Genomic DNA, 22,965 nt, shown 5'->3' with positions numbered 1-22,965 from the left:
AATAATACTGTAAAAGCGGAAATTTTTGTGTGACTCACTTCTTGTGCTCAGGCAGGTAAAGTGAATTTCCCATGTTTTTAATTCCACAGAAACAAAATATGAGCTAGGATTACAAATAGGAAGCAATACATTTTTGCATGCTTTTATTTTCACGCTAGTTGCACGTCACTGAAAATGCACAAAGATTTCCACACCATAAAAATTTCCAGTATTAGAGCAAATGCTACCATTTCTACACTTTGTGAGACCATCCATGTGAGACTCTTCACATTACAAACACACTTAGCTCTTGAAGACATGATGTGACAGCCTATGGGAAGAAGATCTGAAGAAGGAAGAAGTTCGGAATCTCGCTGACCAGACCATCGGCTTTCTAAAAAATCATCTCAACAAACATGTTCTTGCCCATACATATACACTCTGTCGGTACAATATAGATATACATATGTACACTTGCACACATGTCGTTCCTAGGGGAAAAAGACTTTGCCTTTCAATCTCAAAATAACCTCCTAACTCACTTTTGAATATCAAAAATATTTATTTGAGCTTTAAAACATTACACTTGCAAATTTTGTTTCTACATTATATGTTCAAACACTGTTATTTCACAAAAACGATAAAACATTTTTGCTCTCCTGAAAATGCATGATTTTTTTTTTTAGATACAAGGTTTTGTCACCCTGTGACAACATGCACAATGCAGAACTCACATTATTAAACTCTTCTTTAATAGGTCATAGACATTACATAAATACTGCAACCTGCACATAATATACTGCTCATTGTTGTATAAACTTAAGTTGGGATATCCCAAGTTCTTGGCATAGGTCTCGCATAAATTCAATCAATGCCAAACCACATGTAGCACATCTTACAAAAGGAACAAAATAAGATTTGTTCAACAGCAAGGAAATATATCACATCATATAAATCTAGAAATATAATTCTTTGAATAGACTGCATGAAATATTATAAAGAGAAAATATACATAAAGATGTTTATATTCCTAAATGTTTGTATATAAATAGAGTACAAACTGTATACAAATCTATGAGAAAGACTGCAGATGACATATACCACAAGTTCTACAAATTGGAAAGTGAGGAAAAATAAAATAAATCTACACGAGATCAACACAAGTAGCTCAGCAGGAGCTTATAAAACTTTTGCATGCTTGTTCTTATCTATTGCACCAATCATTAAGAAAATATATTTAGAAGTCTGTACATGATTTCAATGGTTATCAAAGTAATAGAACACACTATGTCACATAGAAAAAGCAGAAAATATCACTGCTGATTCTCACAACATGTGTTTTGTTTCTCTTTTCACAATTAATCTTGGCATAAGAATTCTTGCATCAAAAAGAATGACATGAAGTACTTATCCTGCCACATATTTTCAAGACTGCTGTGACAGAATTCAAGCAAAAACAAAGACTTACAAACAACATAAAACAACAAATCAATCATTTCTTCCATGTAGTGTGCATATTATTAGCACAAAAAGATAGTTGATAAGGTGCAAGGATGCACCTAAATGCCCTGAAACTGTGGATGCTCACTGCTCTTTTGATGTCATGAAAACTGAATGCCATACAAGCAGCATTTGTCAGATTGTGCAATTCGTGCCTTTTATCTGCTTCACTTATCTTACCCTGATGTACATTTCAGCTCTTCATAAAGACACTGTCAGCATATTACACATGTATTTGACCAGCAAGCTAAACATTCAATGGGATACTCACAAAGTTTTGGCAACTTTCAACCTTTAGATCAAATGACATGCGGAAGATTTTGGAGGCTCATGTGATTGCCCATCGCCTTCTGCTGTGTCTTTATCCTGAGGATTCTGGTCCTCTGCGTCGCCATTTGCTTCCGCCTCCCTCTCCTCATTCCCCACATCACCTGCATCCTCTTTTGCTGGTTGCTTGGCAACAGCCTGCACATCATTGGACCCACTGTCAATACTAGTGTGATTATCTGGTGTGTCTATAGTGTTCTCTGAAGGTTGGGTGTTGTGTACATTGGGCACACTGTCCTTGCTGGTGTCATTATCTGGCATGTCCATTGTGTCCTCTGATGGTAGGATGCTGGGTACATCCGGTAGATCAATTTCCCCATCATCAGAGTGGAGGGACTGTCCCTCTTTTCTCCAGCTCTCTGGAATGTCACTCAGACGCAAGTCGACCAAAATCTGTTAGGCAGAAACAAAAGTCATTGATATGATACCTCTTTACCTGAACTGGCACGCTTTTTCTTTATTTTTCTATCCTGTATCCACTCCATAACGATATTTCACGCATCAGTCTTGGTTAGGAGGAGACTTGTAAGTTGTTGTTTTTTTTCAGAATCTGATTACATGACATGTTCACTTGAAGTCCATGTAAACAAATTTGAATATGTATTATCTGGTGTCACAATTTTATTTCATAGTCCTCAAGTTCCTCATCTTTCTTTGATCCAGGGACATGCAATAATATATACAAAGTAGCCTTTACCAATCAGGCATCAGAATCATGGTTACTGTCAAAGTGGAAATTCTTGCAGCGTTTACATTTTTGCGCATTTGACCACATGAAACTAGCCCGAAAATCAAGTGAAGGAATGTTTTGGCTTTTAATGTGTAATAATATTTCATCTATTCAATTCTGTGGAATCAAAAACACACGAATTAATTTTACCAGACTTTTGCCTGAACTGGTTCACTGAAAGCTTCTGTGCCCAGAAGCATTACATGAGCAAACTCTGGCAAGACATTGTTGATCACTGAAGTAAAATCTTGGACATTTTCTTGTATTAGAATTCTGATGGATATCACATGAAATGTATCATCAGTATTTTGACTTTGTGAAGACAGCTTTGCCTCAGCAAATCAGTGGTTATACTTTAAGGTTGAGTGGACTGACAATGCAATGCCAAAGACAAATTGGAAGATGTTTCACTTAGAAGAGGAAACAGAAAAATAAGAGAAATGAAAGAGAAGAATAACAAAGAGAGAGGAATTCATTAAGGAAACCTTATCCTGGAGAACAGATTACTAGAACCTGCGTAAAGTGTCTCTCAATATCAAAAGTGTACTATACGCAGTGCAGAATACAATATTGAGAGGGTACATGAAATAATTCTTGCGACAAGTTTTCCACTGATCATGCCTTCATACAGCCATATCACCAACTCTATAATCAGAATACATAAATACTTGCAGAACAGAAGCAGCACACAACTTTCAAATAAAGTCTGATACACAGCAATCATTCCAAATCAAGAGAGCACAAGGATCAGATGCTTTTGGTTGCAAACATACATGTACAATGTATTACAGTAAAAAAAAATACATTCAAGTTTATAAACATGTTTGTATCATGCAAACTTGTAATGCCATGCATAATTCCATCTCATCCTTCCAACTCAAAGATGCAGGGTCTCGTTAATTGCAGTGGGTATAACAGCATAATATACATCATATGCTACGATGATTAACATGCAGCTCGTGTACATATGGATGAACTGAATGATACATTTTCATACAGTCCTTCACACGAATGTTTCAGCTATGTAGCGAAAAGGCAAACAAGACATTCCTTTACAAAAGTTAAAGTTGATAACTGAACCACACTTTTGGTTCAGTTATCCTTATCAGGAATCTCCAAGAGACTTGTGACAATTCATTTATCATGCACTTTTCACATCTAAAAGAGATTTACATCTCAATTCCAAGCTTTAGCACATTATGTGGAATGGATGGAACTCAATGAATGCAAAAGGTAATTCCTTTTACTGTCACTTCCTTCTTGTTTCCTATTGGCCCACTTTGGATTGACCACTACAGTAGGTCAGTGGAGGGGTTAAAGGTGACAGGCAGATCACGTGGCATATCAAATAAAGAGGAAACATTTACATGCAAACAGTAAAATGGCACATTACGATCATGCAAAGAATAACACAAAACCACAAACAGCAGAAGTGGTGAATGAACATGCAGGTAAGTAGTGAGGAAAACGATGGGGAGGGGGAAAGAAAAAAAAAAAGACTAGGAGACCTTTGCACGAACATTTAGGACTTGAGTGTGAGGTCCAGCAGAGTCTGAAAAAGATTTCACAGATGATGAGAAAAAAAGGAGAGAAAGATCACAAGATGACAAAGATGATATAGTTCACTTCTAAGGGAAGATAGGTACAACCTACATATTACAAACATGAATTAGTGATCAAAGGCCTATCAGACCAGTTTCTGGTGAGCAGATACACATTTGTACTTGCTTGTTTACTAAATGTTCAGTTTGAAAAAAAAAAATACAACAATTCCCTTTGTGCCCAGTAATGCCATTTCGGAAAGAATATAAGCCTGAGGGGTGGAAAAAAAATACATATTCTCTTTGCGTAACGGCTGGTTCTCCTCCTGGAAAGGTTCACTCCTCGAACTGTGACGATTGCCTACCAATTCCTTGTCCCAAAACTTGACACAGACCTTGCATTCTTTTAGCTACCGACCCCTTGGGTGGGCCCAATTGGATACCTTATTGAGAGTGAGACTTAAAAAACTTACATGACGAAGATGTGAGCCATTTTATTGAAATCTATCTGCCATCCACATTGCAAAGATTGACACAGAATGTCTTCTCAGAGGTAGTTCATTGATGTCTTCTCTACATACAGCGATTGTGAAAAAAATGTAACAAAATGGATTTTTTACAATACTGTATACGCCAAATATTTCGTGTGGTTTTTATTTTCGCAAATTTCGTGAGTCAGGTGCTATTCGCAAAATTAAAGACACACGAAAATATTGACTCTGATCCCAATGTGAATGTAACGTACGCGTGTACTCTTCTCAGTTCAGCTATCAGTACAGGACTCCACGATCGCGAATGTAACCACTCACGAAATTGTCGGGAATTCCTGATTCGCGAAAATTTAGACTTGCGAAATACACGGCGTATACAGCATATTGAAGATATTCTCCCATGACCTGTTCAAGAGCCTGTGTAAAGTCAAGGAATAAGCCTTCACACTGATTCATTCAAAACTGGTTGGAGTGCCTGAAGCAATACCACAACTTATGACATATGAATGCGATCTCATTACAACAGAATCAGAAAGCCCAATCATCTCCACAAATGACAAATAAAGTTTTGCCCCAAACACTCTAAATCATCAAGAGACTACTACACAACTGACTTTTATTGACTGAAAAGGAAGAGTTATTTGAGACTGACAGAACAATTCAAAGAGAGAGTAAGAGACAATGCAACATACACAGAGCTGTGACTGAAACTTTGATTAGATAATGTACAGTGTATATATTACACTAACAAAGAGAACAGGGGGGTGTTTCATCAACGTTAGTCAGCGCTGACAATCACCATAGTAGCAGTCGGTGACCAGAGCATCTCATCCAATCAAAACCAAGGATTTTGCTGAAATTGTCAACGCTGACAACTTGTCAGCGCTGACTAACGTTGATGAAACACCCCCCAGAGCACACCATGACACTCAACTTTGTACATACAACAGCTGTTCAAAGCTACTTTTTTTGTGTGTCATGTAGTTAGAAATGTTAAAAGGTAGTTCAGAATTGCTATCAACTTACCCTGATCTCTGTATGACTTACAATTTGTAAGTGATATTTTTCTCAGTTCCATATGAGCTTAAGAAGTTAAGGAGCACCTTATGAACAGCGTGCATACATTCATATTAACTTAGCAAAGCAACTGCTTTGTTTAAACTCACTGTGATTGGTATCCTCTTTGTAATCACACTCTAACACCAAGTGTAAAGACATTCGAGGTGTGGTGTTTGGTGTTAAACACAATAATCACAATGTACACTATAAAATCTCATTGGCAACATCTTAAAAAAACAACAACAACAACAAAATAGTGTCAAAAGTTTTTCAGCGTGCATTCCTCACCTGGCTGATTTCTTCCGTGTAGTCGGGCTGAGTGACCCGCTTTGTGTCTGCCTGTAGTTTGAGCACATTGAACAATGCCGCCTTGGGTGAGTAGCCATCCACTGACTCAGCCTCTCTACGGACAGAAAGAGGAAGACAGTGCAATGTCTATCAAATCAGCATGTCTGGACAGTTATCCCTGAATACAGGTAATGTTGCCCCTAGAAGAGTCATTGGGTCCAAGTGTCCTACTGGGATAATTGTCCACCAGATACCACCACAATAACCATGAGGGGAAAGGGGGGGGGGGGGGGGGCTGGGGGAGGGGGGAAGGGCATTACCTGGGAGGTAGGTATTTTTTCTACCACTGGGCGGGTTTCTACCACTGCAAAAGAAAACAAAAGACACTTCAAGAATTTCACTGATTCACTGATACAGTGATACAAGGATCAAATGATTCAAACACACGGGGAATAAAAGGCCAGCTGCATATCATTACTTTAAGAACGGAAATTTTCATGCAAATTGTGCGTGTGTGTGTGTCTGTGTGTGTGTGTGTGTCTTTTTTATCCAGTGTAGCAACAGAAAATGGCAATACACATCTTCTCCCCTATTCACTTTGGGTTTTTGCGTCTCCAAATCATATCAAACTTTACCTATCACACTACCTACATGAATGAATGGTTTGAAGTGATATAAACTTGATATCCTTTTCAATTACACCGACATCACTTATCTTCTGAATACCAAAAGGCCAGATTATATATAGAGATATATATACACTGCAGCTCACCTAGCCTTGGCAAATCTCTGCAGTATCTTGTATGCTGCGACAAGGATGGCCAATGCGTCCGCTCGAGACAGCTTGGCAAAGCTCTGTCTCATCTCCTCGATTTCTTCGGGCAGGCCGACGTGGAGCTTGCCCACGAGCAGGGCCCAGATGTCATCGGTGAGATTGACGGGGCAGTCCACTAGGTGGAAGTACGTCGGCTTCTGTGGCAGGATGTGGACGACGAGCGGCATCAGGAGCGGGGCGTCGGGGTTGGCGATGCGCTGCCTCCAGATGGCGATGTGGAACTCCTCCACGCACTCAGGGCTCTCTAGGTAGTTGGGGGACAGGATGGGGACGATGCAGTCGGACCGCTCCAGGGAGCTCAGCTTCTCGTGCTCGTTGCTGGCCACCGTTTTCACCTTCAGTGCCGGGGCATACAGCTTGAGGATGGAGGACATGAAGTCGGCATACTTCTGATCGTCGCTGTGGTGACTGAAGATGATGTCGCAGTCTGCCGCCGAGCGCGGACGCGCATCCTTGTCTGTCTGAAGCAAGACCTTGTCCAGTGAGGGAGGGAAGGTGGGCTTGGTCGAGAAGAGTTGATCCAAGGTTCCAAACTCTCGCTGAAATTGAGCCTTGCGGAAGGCTACCATCTCTTCGTCAGGTGACAAGCTCCGGACCTGAAAAAGAAGACAAAACAATAGAAATGGCACTAACAATAAGCACTGCAGGATCTAATACAATGAAACACTGAGACTTGCAAACTACAAAGTTAACTGATTCAAGCAGAGTTTTATAATTATACCTACTAAGTTGATACATTCATCTAACCTTGTGTGGATACAAATACTGTATGGCTCTATGCTACTACATCGTACACCCTAGTTTAACCTGTCGAGGACGGACTAATTTTGCTATAACATGCATTTCCCATAGACGCCTGCCCGAGTATTCTCAGGACTCTTCTTCAAGGGGTTAAATGTCTTCCTAATTAAATGTCCTTCTTTGTATCAATTATCACCTTCCTGTAGAATTGTAAATGATACTAAATTTCACAATTACACCAACTAAAACAAATGAAACATCTTCCTCACAGCAATTAGGGTTCAGTATTGATTGAAGTGCACTTTACACTCTGTAAATACGTAGCTACTATCGCACAAGAACATTCCTTGAGCAAAATCGCTGTAGAAGAACACTTTGAGAAAGTGCAAATCTGCAATGCTACACCTGTATTTTGGCAGATGCACCGGACGGAGAGGTTACGGATTACTCTGAGCTGTGAATTGAGGAAGCAAACACTAATACCTACATATGCTATACCGTATGTCCCAAAAAAATTACAACGGTACCCTCCGCAATGATAACTTTAAAGATAGCGAATCAATCCAAACACAATTTCAGGGTATGAAACTGTAACTCGCTGTCCACATCTTACAAAAAATCCCATACCATTTGCTTCGGTGGTCAAAGAGAAATGAGGATTTTTGCAGAACATGTCAGAAATCCCTTCCCTCTAAGTTCTGTCTATTGTATTTAAACATTAATATGCAGTTCCAAGAGCATCCAAGTGCCAAACTTGGAAGAATCAGACTCATGACATGCTTTAAAACAATCCACATTTCTCTGTGACCACTTAACCAAAGTGAATGGGGTCTTCTGCAAAATAGAGATAAGATGTTAAATTTCAAGACCCTGAAGTAGCATTATAGACAGTTTAATCATATTGGGTGTTATACAATGTAAGTGCAAAAATCTGATTGTTTCTTTTTTTTTGACATACAGTGTACTGTATATTGTAACTGCACTCATAAAAAGTGGTGGATGTCACATTGTGGTTCAGGGAGATACAATTGCACTAGCAAGCACGTTGGAAATTAAACTTTTTCCCTCGTAACGTCTCTTAACCAAAGCTTTGAAAATAAAGATTTCTCAATCAATGGTGTTACTGTCTTGGGAAATGTAGGTTTCTCTGTCACCACTTTGATTCAGTTCATAATACTTTCTGGCTGCAGTAAAAGTTCAAGCACTGACTACTAGTAATCACCTCTGCTACTGATGAAGTCCCCGCTATTATATATCTACCATGAACTGGTGGTACATACTGCATTGGAGATCTCTCATGACTTACATATAGGACATAATCAACTGTATCACTAGACAAGGCTATTGTCCTTTTTTGTGTGTGTGTCTGTATCCTTTCAAGTTGCCCTCTTGTGTTCACTATCCACATACGCCCAGAAAAAAGGACTAGGAAAACTTTGGCACTGCCGCTGGATCTAATGAGGTTCATTGTCCCCGCCCACTGTCCTGTCTGTCAAGTGCATCATGTCAAAATATGGCTTGCTCATAAATGCGCTTTTCATGCTTTTACGTGCAGTACTCACATTTGGTACTGTTGACAGGCACTTCAGTGAGCCAATGGGAAATCTTTCCTTTGAACTTGTAACCGCCCACGCATATCTCGGCGTTGCGATCTTGATGCAAATTGTCAAAAATATACTGGGCGGTTTTTATGAAGCTGCCCTTTTTGTTATTAAGCTACAGATGGCGTTATTGCTAATTGGGAGGGATGAAAAATACCGCCCGGGCAACAGGCTACTATATCATGAGCATCGGTCGTTCAGCACCAAACTTTCATTGTCTGAGAATGGGCCATGCCTGAAGGAGAGGAATCAGGAGGTACAGGCCGTAGTGAAAATTATCCAAACTTACCTTTTCGTCGTCGAAGATGGTGGCAAAACTTTGGCTTGTCTGCACCTTCTCCCCCTTGAGCCACTGGACAACGGCTGGACAGAGAGTCTTGACCGTGTCCTCCAGGATGTCTGGAGTAGCCTTGACCATTGGGATTTGAGTGAACTCTGGCTGGATGGAGTCCAGATCCTCAAGACAGACTGGGATCAGCTGCAGGTGCTGCTTGCCCTGGATTGTTAAAATTATGGGAAAAAATATAAATACGACTAAAAATCTATCAGGGCTAAAACAATTTGCAGTAAGTATTGCTATTAACATGGATGGTGAACTAACAAGAATCATCCAGAATTGCACTGAATTTGGGAAACCTGAATCTAGTTATTTTGAAGCCAAAAAAAAAGAAGAAATCTTCACAACACTATTCAACTAGAAATGTCGCTATGGCGACTGGTATGCCTCCGCCATAATGCATGATTCTCCTAATAGGTCTATAGTACATGTGGACAATGTGTGATTACATTTTCACAAAATTGGCAAAATATTAAAATGACATGTTTGTCACAAATGTATTGAATGTTTACCTTCCTTGACCTATGTTTAATTGGATGAATAGGAGAGCATGTATTTGGGGATTTAAGAACTTTAACTTGACTTTGACCATTTCATAAGTTTATGCACTGAGTAATTTTCAAGGTATGGAGAAAAAGCGCAATTTCTGTATTGAACAGTAAATTGTTATCATTTTCATCTGGCCTTTGATTTATAAGAGAAGCACTGTCAGGCAGAACATACATAAATTCAGCATGTGCTAAGTTTCAAGATAACTTGAGCCACTTCCGAGATATGGAGAAAAAAGTAAGTTCAGCACTTTCACTTGATCTTTGACCTTTTGACCTTTGACCTTCTTGGCAAAAAAAAAAATCCCAGAGAATCTCTATTGGGTTAGACAGGCATACATCAAGTTTAAAAAAATATATATCCTGCTGGCATTGCATAAATATAAGGAAAATAGTAAGATTTTGAAGTATTGCCCTTGACCTTTGACCCCTGACCTTTGACCCCATGAACCCTAAATTCCCTAGATAACCACTGCCAGTCAGTAGATGCATATACACTATGTTCCATGAAGATACCTTGAACAATTTCCAAGATACAGAGAAAAAAGTGAAATTTTAACATTTTACTTGACCTTTTGACCTTTGACCTTTTGACCTCATGACCCCAAACTTTCACCAGAGAATCTTAATTGGGTAGTACATGTATACACTAAGTTTCAAGAAAATATCTTCAGGCATTGCATAGATATGAGGGAAATAGTAAAATTTTAAGCATTTGACCTTGACCTTTTGACCTTTGACCTTGAGCATGTGCACCCAAAAGTTGATAGGCACAACTTCACCCCCTAATACACATACATGCCAAGTTTCATTAGGATACCTCAAAAGGTTTTGGTAGTTACCCTGTCCACAAAATTCATTACGGACGGACGGAAGGACGGACGGACGGACGGACGGACGGAAGGACGGACGGACGGAAGGACGGACGGACGGAAGGATGGACGGACGGACAACCCGAAAACATAATGCCTCCGGCACCACTTCGTGGCGGAGGCATAAAAAGATGATGTAGAATCTATCAAAATCAATATTATTTGATATCCTCTGATATCCTCTTATAATAGGCAAGATAAAATTGCAACATAAATAAGCATAGTCTCTCCTGAAAGGAATTATTTGATGTGTAGGGCTATTTCATAAACATGATGTGTGCACTTGCAGAAATACATGGCATATGGAAACTTTACAAAGGTTATTTCTTGATTCCAGGCGACGCTACAAGGAAAAAGTTCATATTTAGGAAACTGCTTGACATGAGGCTAGTGTGTATTTCCTCTCATAGTCTTTTCACACAAAAGGTCATTGCACTAAGGTGACTGCCCACCTTGGAGAAGTGTTTGGCCTGTGCGAGGGCAAACTCCTCCTGGCAGACGGCAGACTTGAGGTAGGGGGCTGAGATGAGAGCCACCATGCAGCGGGATCCATCGATGGAGTGGTACAAGGTGCGCTGCCAAGATTTACCTGTAAAAACACATCAACACCTGAATGTGTTAACATCAGAGAAAGCTTCCCTACATGCAGCATACAGTTACTGGCAAATTCCTGATTCTTAAAGGGTGCTTCCTCTGGGAAAGGCTCATATTGCTTAACTTAAACATTACTTCATGCATCTTATAAGAAAACAATTGATATGGTATTTCAATGTGGAATTCCTGAGAGGTTTCATTTTCTTTATACTAAGCACCCCAAGTGCAACTAACACAATTCCAGTAGCTACAGAACTTTGTTACACAACACTGCTCTACAATAAGCATGTGGAACATATTAAAAGTACTGTAGTGTACTTGGCAACTGTTGAGTGAATCAAAGTTGGCATGCAAAGACATAAAGCAATGAAAGACTACCACAAGGCGGGCACCTGTTTTAAGCTCCTGTACATCAAAGAAGAGCTTCAGGTCCGGGGCAAGCTTCTGAAGAGCCTTGACAAAGAGGTTGGCCTTCTCTGTGTCCCGGTGTGAGTAGGAGAGAAAGACGTCGTAGCGGAGGGGGTCGAACTCGGCTATCTGCAGCTCGGTGTGGAGCGTGATGGACAGGGAGACTGTCAGCTGACTACAGGCATCTTGGATCTTTTCTGCGTCGTGAGGTCTGGAGAAAAGAGGAGATACTTCAAATTGACAGATGACCCTGGCTTACCATTAAACTTATACTTCGATCACTGATTGATTAGCCAATTACAAGCTTATTACAAAATTGTCTCTAAATCTAAAATGACACACAGATAACACACACACACATTAACAGATGTGACATCAAGACCAGAACCTGTGTATGAAAGTCTGAGAGACGGCGGCTCACCTGCAGTCCACATATTGCACCAGGCCCATGTACGTTGGCATGAGCTCCACGTCGTCCACATAGAAGGGCGCCAGCATGTCCCTGTGTGCCCTTCGGTTGCAACAGAGGGCGATGTTGTACTGCTCAATGCATGCTTTGTTCTTCAGGTAGTTCGGACTCAGGACTTTGGGGGAAAAAATATGGGCATAAGTTGTGGGTTAACGATATTGCATACAGCCTCTGCACAACTCTTCTCAATTCACATTTGACCTCTGGGGGTTGCTGGCTATATTGACGATCAAAAGTGGTGGGTGTGTGTGTGTGTGGGGGGGGGGGGGTAGTTAGATCTGAATGTTACCAATTACTTTATTAGGCAAACCTACAATGTAATACCTTCATACCTGAAGTCCCAAATGCAAATGCAATCCCTTTGGAGAATGTAAGCCCCTAAGGCTTACACAGAAAACTTTCTGGTGTGACAAGCATCTAACACCTATCTGCAGGCATGTGTAGCAGACAAACATTGCTAACCCTAACTAGGCCGGGGGGGGGGGGGGGGGGGGGGGGCCTCCGAGGCACCCCCTCGACGTTCCACGCGATGTATCGCAATCGCGAAAAGCTATCGCCGCGACATTTCATGACTTTTTTCTTTCGAGTCTCCCGCATCTTTTGACACCAAATTTGCAACGCCCAGGCGCGCAGTTCCGAAGTTACACATTAATATGTACATGCATGACCAAAAATTGCTCAAAAACGTGAATTCGTGTACAATTTCAATGCAAACTGTGCTTACAGGCAAATTTCATAGAAGCATGATTATTTTGGTGCCTTATTGATTAAAATCAATGAATAACATATTTTCTTCATAGAAAAAACAATGATAAACATAAAGTCCAAAAAACTAAGAAATATATAAGAAATTCAAAAAACAATAAAATACTTAGGAATTTCTTCTGATATCACAATTTTTGTTATTACATTTGCTAAGGACACTAAAAAGAATATTTACACAAAAAATGTGCCTGTTTTGAGCTTTATTTTGTGATTTATACCAAATAGTCCGATTATATGCATCATTATGCATAAATTAGCATAATTTAGCATAAATGATAATCTTTTGAAAAATAAACTTTAAGGTATTTTAGATTACATCATAGGCAATGTGTGTGCCAATTTTCGTCATGATCGCACGGTCGACGGCCGAGATTCGGAGGGGGGCCGGGGAGGCCCCCTCCCCCGGCTCTATCAACTACCTAAATAGCCCGGCCTAGTTAGGGTTTAGGTTCAAACACTGTACCACGGTACAACAAATTGTGTAAGTCCTAGGTTAAGCCATCTTTCCTGTTTGTCTTTGTGGAATATCTTTAAAGGTGCATATGAATCAAACACTGACTGCCTTGATATTTTCAAGACAGGGGTAAATTTGGCTATGACTTAGGTCATATCATGATTCTGCAAATACCATGAGCATTCCAGTTTAACCATGGCTATCTCATCAGTCATCAAAATTTTGAAAGCATGATACACAATCCCGCACACTAAACATGATTACGTCACACAGCCAGGCAGGTATAGTAGATGACCTTTGACCTCACCCGTCACCACCCGTGCACTCTTCATCATGACAGAGTACATGTCTTGCTGGAAGACATTATCCCGGTTCAGGTTCTGGTTGGAGCTGTCAAAGATGCGGACGCCGTCCTTGGCGGAACCCAGCCTCTCCCTAATCACCTTGACAACCTCCTCATCTTCCTCGCTGAAGGAGAGGTAGACATCAAACTCCAGGGGCACCGCCTGTAGAGTGTGAGGCACAAGGAAATGGGAGCATGTGAGTATCTTTAACCCTTTAGCACCCAGGGGTTTCTTTGAATGTCTAGCTCTACTGCCTGAAGTAAACTAATATATCTCAAACTTTTGCAGAAGTTTTGACGGATTCATTGTGTATCCGTAGAGATTGACTAAAAGAGGAATATGATACATGGAAGTAAAGAACCAGATTAAGAAGGCCAACACATTTTCGCAAACACACATGCACCTACACCCTGTCCACACGTGAATACACATCATGGTTGTCCTAAATGGCACTAAGGTTTAACAATAAGCCAACTGCCTGACATGACATATCTGCTCAATGTTTCAACATATTCTTGCCTCTTGTGCACATCCTTGCAGTGACAGAGCCTGTAATCCTACCTCATCTATATCAAAGTCACTATCATCACCATCCCTATCACCATTAATCATCAGTCCAATTATCATCATCATCATTTTCATCACCATCACTATCATTTCCATCATCATCACTGTCTTTATGATCATCATTCCCATCACCATTAATCATCAATTTCCCATCATCATCATCATCATCATCATAAACAACATCATCATCGTCATTTCTATCACCATCATCATCATCTCCATTATCATCACCATTACCTTTGGTATCAGCAGCTGCATCTCATATCTCTCCTTGAGTTCGCCAAACTTCTTCAGGACCTCGTCGAATCTCCTCAGGGTGTGGTTCTGGAGCTTGCCACCCTCGACCTTGGCGTAGAGAACCAGCTTCATGACTCTGAGAGGAAGACCAGCCTTCATCCAGTTCACTGCAGCCTCCACCATGCCTTTCAGCATGCTCACTTCACCATAGCCCTGGATGCACAAAGGCAGAGCAAAACTATGCACCAAGGACACTGACTGACTGATGCTTATTCATCACCATGAATGAATGAATGAATGAATAAATGAATACATAAGTGAACAGAAAATCTAGCAAAACATATACCATTAAAGGGGAAATCCAGTTTGTCTGATAAGAAAGAGTGAAATATTACGAGTTCATATTACAATTACATGGGAAACACACACCTTCCCTATTCAACTTCTCCGTAAGTCTGGATAAGTTATTGGTCCAGCAGAGCTCTGGCAAATTTCCCTGTGTCAAGAAGTGGTTTTCTGTAAAATTTCCTGAATGCTTATTCTGCTTTTGCCAATACATCAGCAATGGGAACACTCAGGCTGTCTGCCACTGAGATTACTGAGGCTGCTCTCACGGAGTGAGACTTGTAGATCTGAGTATTCACACCTCCATCATCCAGAACTTACTTCAATCATCTAGAGATAGTTTGTGATGGATGCACAATGATGTGGTTTCTTGACTATCAACAAGAGGAATTGCTCTGTGCCTCTAAGCCTTTTGCGTCCTGTTGAGGTAATCTGCAAGATGGGTCAGCATAGAAAGTCTCCCTGGCCTGGCTTCTCAGCAGGCAGCTGGTTCCATCTGGGGACAGTTGGGCATCTGGAGACAGTTGGGCATCAGGAGACAGTTGGGGTGTACATGGCAGTGGTTGTTGTTTCTGTCAAGATGGATGTGGGCCTAACAAAGGCAGTGGTCATCGCTTCTGTCAAGCTTGACATTGGCCTAACAAAGGCAGTAGTGGTCTTTTCTGTCAAACTGGATGTGGGCCTAGCAGAAGTTGGCGATCTCACCCGGCCAGCATCTTTGACAGCGAGATGACTCAGCTGTATGGTGGTATGGATGGTACAGTGACTGCCTTCATAAACCCCGCAGGAGCCTTGTGCTGGTCTTCAGATCTTTAATTTTTTTTCCTCTTTATCATCTCTAAAGAGACATTCGGTCATTAGGTTTGAGGCTTTGCAAAAGTGTGTGAACTTGCTGTTCCCAAATCTGGTTTGATAGGTTCTTTACATCCGGAATGAATTCAAGCACTTAGTTTGCATTTCAGAGGAGTAAAAGAGCATCTTGGTGGACCTTTGATATCTCCCGAATGAGTGAGTGAAGGATTGTGTTAACAGTGTTAACACTCCACATCAAGGACATTTACATCTTCTGAAGCCTTACATCACATGTCAGAGTACTCACTCTAAGGTTGTCAAAGATCGTCTGGGTAAGGTGCAGCCAATCTATCAACTGACAATTGGCAGGACTTGAGTAATTGTGTGCTGTATCCCTGGGTGTTTTCTCTTGAAGGTTGGTGCTCAAGAGGTAAGTCATTGCACTTGCGAGCTCTTTGTCAATAACCTGCCTGAAACCGAGGGTATCGCAAAATTTAGCTGCCAATGCAGCCACCTTGCCTTGTTCGTCACTCTGCTCTCCGCAGCGCTCAATAGGCAGCACACATTGTACGTTCATTGCATGACATACATTCACTGCATGACTCAGTGAACCTGCTTGCAGCATGCAGATTCGCCACATGCTATCAATATGTATGTCACTCATAATCATTTTGCATACAAGTTAGTACATCGAAGAGCCCTGCAGGGCATCAACGACTCAGTAAAGAAGATTTTTGAGCTTCATAAGTCTCCGACTGAATTCAGCTATCTCTGACTTGGAACTGTAAGTGGTAGAGGACTATGACCCAGCATCTGAGCAAGGTTTGACCTGCCCTTGCTGGGATTCTTCTTGCTGCTGCTACAAGTTTGTACCTTCAAGCATCATTACACAGTCAGCTTTATTTAGTACAGGTACTTCAGTAGACACAACCCCGCTGCTGCCTGCATCCCACTGCGCAGGAGCCTTGGCTTAACAAGACAGAAGGTGACAGAGAAATCGAAGAAGCCGAATGTGTCTCCATCGTTTCTTCCAACTTCCCGTGTGACTATACATTGCAGGAACTGTAATAATCCTTGATTAGAATTGATGAAATTGTGGTGTAACTGCAAATTTTGGTAGAAATCAAGTCAAATCACAGGCTTTGCCCCTTTCTAGAACACAGCTGCAAACGAATTGAATGAGAGCGGACAAGATGTTATTCTCCTTCGGAGTTATATGCGCAGTCTCAACAATGAGTTGATAAACCAAGCGTACAAATGATATACCTGCTTCCTCTCTTCTTCATGGATCATCTCTTCTGCAGACTGGTCAGACTCAGAAGCTGGTCTATGCGAGAAAACTGAGGGCACATTTTTGTCTTTCAGCAATCTCCGTTCCCTCCTCTCTTGCAGTTTCGTGTGTAAGTCTATGGTAGTCGACCTCTGTAAAATGTATATCACATATGGCATCATTGTTCCTGCAGAGTTTATATTTTCGATCCGTAAACTTTTCCCTCTGCATGGCAGCAATCTATGGTTGATAGGATTATATTTTCGCACTATTTACAGGATCGGGAAAATGATGACATGAAATTCCCTTTGTTCTACACAAACTAATATGGCATCCAAAATACCCAGCAGGGTGCTAGTGAAAGTACTTTCATATCCATCTTACATATCTAAAACTGCCATCTAAAGTTTGCCATCTAATTTTGGCTGAGAAATGCACTTCCCAGAGTGCACATGTACATACACAGACATACACAGAGGCACACACACAAGTACTGGCACACGTAAAATTAGATGACTTACATGTATTTCAGTTCAGCTTCAGATTGTGTAGGCAGCATAATGCCGCAAAGCTCGCAAAGGAGTTGTTTTGAGTGACAACATGCAATTCATTGGTGATATCAACAGTTTCCGATTATCAATATTGTTCAAATTCATGTAAGTGACTAAAAATAAGACTTCAATTATTTCCTGTGCAATTTTGGTTCAATTTGATATCATGGAATTTAAAATATGTACAAACTCCTGTATATGGATATGAAAGTACATTACAACCCCTGGCAGTACACCATCTTGCACGCAAAGCAGGTAGGCTTGCAGTGCCGAGCCCACTTCAGATGCAACAACGTTCTACATACACTACTACATCACAATTGAGAAATAACGAGCAAACGACCTTGTAGATACCTTGAAATTGGGTCTCTTTATTCTACTTTATTTTTTAACCAATTGAAGCATATCATGTCAAATTCATTTCTTTTTAAAAATTTACAACATGGTACCGCTGTAAATTTGCAGTTTCTCTCTTCTCTTGATTTATGTCAGTTTGGAATCATGTAGTTATATGTACATGTACAAAACATGCAATGATAATCAAATGAACATTATATGCGTAAATAATATTGCATGTTATTCTAGAGTTGAGATGATATTACATAGTTTCCTGTAGACAGATAGACATCCCCAAACAGTACCCCCCACCTTGCTTGTGGAGACACAGAATCAGGAATTACCTTATGGAAAGCTGATATCATGTATGTAATACAGGGCTTGACACTATCTTTTTTCTCTTTTAGCACACTTACACGACTGAAATCATATCCGATAATTTGGTAGCTTAAAAAAGTAATGAAATGGTCCAAAATAAAAGGAACAAAATAATTCACATTGTACAAGTGTATCTCAGTTACTCGATAGGGCCACCAAAAGATAACATCTTTAAAAATTTTGGTGGTCCAGCATCAGTTTTAAGAAGCACTGGGCCACCGGACCACCATTTCGCTGCTTTTACAATGTCAAGCCCAGCAGCATAATGCCGATGCATGATTCAAGAATTCTTTTGAATCTGACTGGAATCAACCTGAGCAAAGGATTTCATGAAATGATCAGTAAATGCAATAGCAGTCACCATGGTAACAGCCGATGAGGTCCAAGTATTCACAGGAAGTTTGTTTCCATGACGTTAGCTTTTTAATGTATTATAACTATGGGGGACTGTTCTAATATATCTGGGCTTTGAGTCACCCTTGCTACTAACCTGATCTCCCGTATTGAGGAGGGGGGTGATGACAGTTCCATCTTCATTGTTGAGAATCGGCACCAAGCACCGGAAAACATTGGCAACCAGCTCTTGGGGACGCCCATCCATCATTCTAAGAAAAGGGAATGAAATGTGCAGGAATGACAAAATGTATTCTTACCATATCATTGGTACGTAGGGCACAGCATGATAACACATACATCTGTCTTGAGGTGATTAATGATAAATTAATCTGAACAATTAAATGTCATGATGAAAAATGAATACAAAGTAAAATAATTATGTTTCATGACAGTTAAAATCAGAGTGTAGATTTTGACTTCACATGTTCTTAAAAGTCTCATTAAATAAGTTCAACAGAGAGTTAGACTCAAAGAAATATGTAACGGTATATGATGCCATTCTCAAGCTTAGGTACACTGTAGTGATATTTAAGTATTCTTGTCTTCACATCAATGTTTAAAGTACAATGATAAGTACAACCTACAGTACAATCAAACAACCAACAACAGACATTTCATTAAAACTAGACAAGTGATAAGTTACAGAAGTTAGAGAGGAGATTCAAATGTTTTCACAAAACAGTGGCATTAGCCTCAATCACACCTTCTTTGCATCTTTAAATTCAAGAGGTAATATCATCACCTCATTGACTAGCACATAAATCTTCCATTTTCTATACTGACCTAAAAAAAAACTAGAAATGTCGCTATGGCGACTGGTATGCCTCCGCCATAATGCATGGTTCTCCTAATAGGTCTATAGTACATGTGGACAATGTGTGATTACATTTTCACAAAATTGGCAAAATATTAAAATGACATGTTTGTCACAAATGTATTGAATGTTTACCTTCCTTGACCTATGTCTAATTGGATGAATAAGAGAGCATGTATTTGGGGATTTAAGAACTTTAACTTGACTTTGACCATTTCATAAGTTTATGCACTGAGTAATTTTCAAGGTATGGAGAAAAAGCGCAATTTCTGTATTGAACAGTAAATTGTTATCATTTTCATCTGGCCTTTGATTCATAACAGAATCACTGTCAGGCAGAACATACATAAATTCAGCATGTACTAAGTTTCAAGATAAGTTGAGCCACTTCCGAGATATGGAGAAAGAAGTAAGTTCAGCACTTTCACTTGATCTTTGACCTTTTGACCTTTGACCTTCTTGGCAAAAAAAAAATCCCAGAGAATCCCTATTGGGTTATACATGCATACATCAAGTTTTAAAACAAAAAATCCTGCTGGCATTGCATAAATATAAGGAAAATAATAAAATTTTGAAGTATTACCCTTGACCTTTGACCCCTGACCTTTGACCCCACGAACCCTAATTTCCCTAGATAACCACTGCCAGTCAGTGGATGCATATATACTATGTTCCATGAAGATACCTTGAACAATTTCCAAGATACAGAGAAAAAAGTGAAATTCTAACATTTTAATTGACCTTTTGACCTTTGACCTTTTGACCTCATGACCCCAAACTTTCACCAGAGAATCTTAATTGGGTAGTACATGTATACACTAAGTTTCAAGAAAATATCTTCAGGCATTGCATAGATATGGGGGAAATAGTAAAATTTTAAGCATTTGACCTTGACCTTTTGACCTTTGACCTTGAGCATGTGCACCCAAAAGTTGATAGGCACAACTTCACCCCCTAATACACATACATGCCAAGTTTCATTAGCATACCTCAAAAGGATTTGGTAGTTACCCTGTCCACAAAATTCATTACGGACGGACGGAAGGACGGACGGACGGACGGAAGGACGGACGGACGGACGGACGGACGGACGGACGGACGGACGGACGGACGGACGGACGGACGGACGGACGGACGGACAACCCGAAAACATAATGCCTCCGGCACCACTTCGTGGCGGAGGCATAAAAAAATCTGTATCTGTATCAAAATACTGTAATTCTGTGATAACTCTGCAGTGATAACTTGTACAAAAGAAAGGTAGAACTGATTATTTTGAAGATTTGTCAACAAACAAATCAGAGAGCTGTACAGTAATGTCATCACCTCATCCAAAATCAATGCACGTGGTTGTGACAATTATCACTGCCTGAGGAAAATCTGCCAAACTTAAAAATTCCACAATTAGCATATTTTATGTCCCACTCTGATGGAACTTGAACTGCCATTTTGCTTGATGAAATCAGTTTACCCTATAATTTGAAAATACAAGTATCAAATTTGAAGTCAACTTGACCATGTTTTGGAATTTGCACTCCAATGAAGAACAAATGAACAAACAACAAAATTACTATTTATATTCCTTCACAATTCATTAACATGCTTAAGAGAGTAGTTGTCTGGTGTGCTCACCCCCCCCCCCCCAAAAAAAAGACCTTGTTCGATATCAACTGGGCAAGGAAATTGCTCAATATCATTTCTCTGAATGCCTTCACACATCACATCATTGTTTTCTGTGTATTGCTATCATTGTTATGAGGTCTTCAAACAAACACACGTTTGATATGATAATACTATTAAAGAGTTGTGACTCTCTGGATGATGTAATGACCCAAGATTACTACACAGATCCCAATACTGTACTCTAGCCTATCTCTTCCTATGGTAGTGATGGCATAAATGCAAAATCAGACAAACAAAATCTGCTGGTGCAGGTGGTCAGGGTGCTCATTTCCTCGGTTTTTGGATCGGGACCCACCGAATGACCTCAGTTTTTCTGAGTCACATCCTGCCTTTGTTGATCCATCCAGCGATTGTTGCATGTGAACCATCTGTGTATCAGGGTTTATGCTGTGCAGCATCTGCCATGCAGTGGTCCCCTCTCTTAACCTCTTTAGAACCAATAGTTTGGCAATGGCAACATATTCACACTTATGCATTTCCTGTAATAGATTGCTCCTGATAGCAGCAAAAGCGTGCCCAAGTCTTGCCCAACATGGTAACAACTATATAGCATTTGAAACTTGATTCTCAATCTCATTATATATGTAAAAGTGCATTACATGTGTCATACACATGGACGGGGAAGCTAAAATGCCCATGGATTTAAATTACACTGACTATTTACATGTACATGCCTATAATTGTCCACATACCTCCTGGTCTCAAAACAGAGCAGTCGCTTGTAGGGCAGCTTCTTGGACATAGGCTTGGACCACCAGCAGGAGTAAAGGTTGCGCAGATCTTCCTCCTTGTCCTTGGCTAGCTTCCACACCTCCATCCCCAGGTTCCTCTTCAGGGCTCCGATCACGGAGGTCGGCGTGGGGGTGTAATCGCCTGACGAGATTGAGTTTATCAAAGTGAGAATTATCCATTATTCAGTGGCCAAGATGTACATGTACACTGCCGGTAGCTCTGAATGTCCATCACACCACTCTACAAAACCCATGCCTTTCCAAGGGTTACTCCCCCAATTTTTTTTTTCCCCCATTGAAAATATTTTTTATTCCTTATCAACAATATTCTACAGCCCCTGTATATGAACAAACATAGACACATCCCCCATCCCTCTATATTGTACATTGACTCACACAGGTAGCTGAAACAACTAGTGTCAAACAATTGTGAAATAGTACTCAGATAATGTTGTACATGTGTATGAAATATTAATCAGTCAATGAAATCATATCAATTTGGAGTTTCAAGTTTTGCAGATGCATGATGGCAGAGGCATTACAAAAACTTTTTGTCTGTTATTCTAAAATGAAACCAGCCACCAGCCAGGTAGTTTTGAAAATGCTTTATTGTGCACATACCTATGTGTGACCTAAATTGATCATTTAGGGCAACAAGCAAATGAAGTCTCTATTTTCAACCAGTGATCAATATGAGGACTGGCTGATTTTGCTGTAATACCCATTTCCCATAGACACCAGCCCTAGTATGCCCGGGACTAGTCTTCAACAGGTTTAGGAAAATATCTCAGCTGTGGGAAATCTTGATTCTGAATGGAAAAGATAAGCTTACCTCGAAAGGCTGAAACAACAATGACATCCACTTTGTCCTTCATTGGCAGTTTGGTGATGTCGCCCAGACACAGGTCAATTTGACACTGTCCATTCTGGGTCAGAACTTTGATGGAGTTAGACACAATGAGTCCTTCTCCTCCCCCCATCC

At 40.4% G+C, this 22,965-nt stretch overlaps 1 protein-coding gene across 1 annotated transcript; it reads right to left on the bottom strand.

The window, feature by feature from the left end:
* Positions 1–1,773: 1,773 nt before the first annotated feature.
* On the bottom strand, positions 1,774–22,963 carry LOC139743204 (uncharacterized). The gene is made up of 12 exons (XM_071653703.1): positions 22,816–22,963; positions 21,945–22,125; positions 18,850–18,964; positions 14,688–14,900; positions 13,847–14,045; positions 12,273–12,435; positions 11,836–12,062; positions 11,302–11,438; positions 9,382–9,588; positions 6,688–7,346; positions 5,916–6,030; positions 1,774–2,199 (listed from the first exon to the last, which is right to left on the bottom strand). The coding sequence occupies exons 1-12, from the start codon at positions 22,961–22,963 to the stop codon at positions 1,774–1,776; spliced, it is 2,790 nt and encodes a 929-aa protein (XP_071509804.1).
* Positions 22,964–22,965: the final 2 nt, after the last annotated feature.

Source organism: Diadema antillarum, unplaced genomic scaffold (genome assembly GCF_040938485.1).
Source record: "Diadema antillarum isolate AM-2024a unplaced genomic scaffold, OU_Dant_1.0 seq00001058_RagTag, whole genome shotgun sequence".
Taxonomy (NCBI): domain Eukaryota; kingdom Metazoa; phylum Echinodermata; class Echinoidea; order Diadematoida; family Diadematidae; genus Diadema; species Diadema antillarum.
This window is presented reverse-complemented; position numbering and strand designations above follow the sequence as displayed.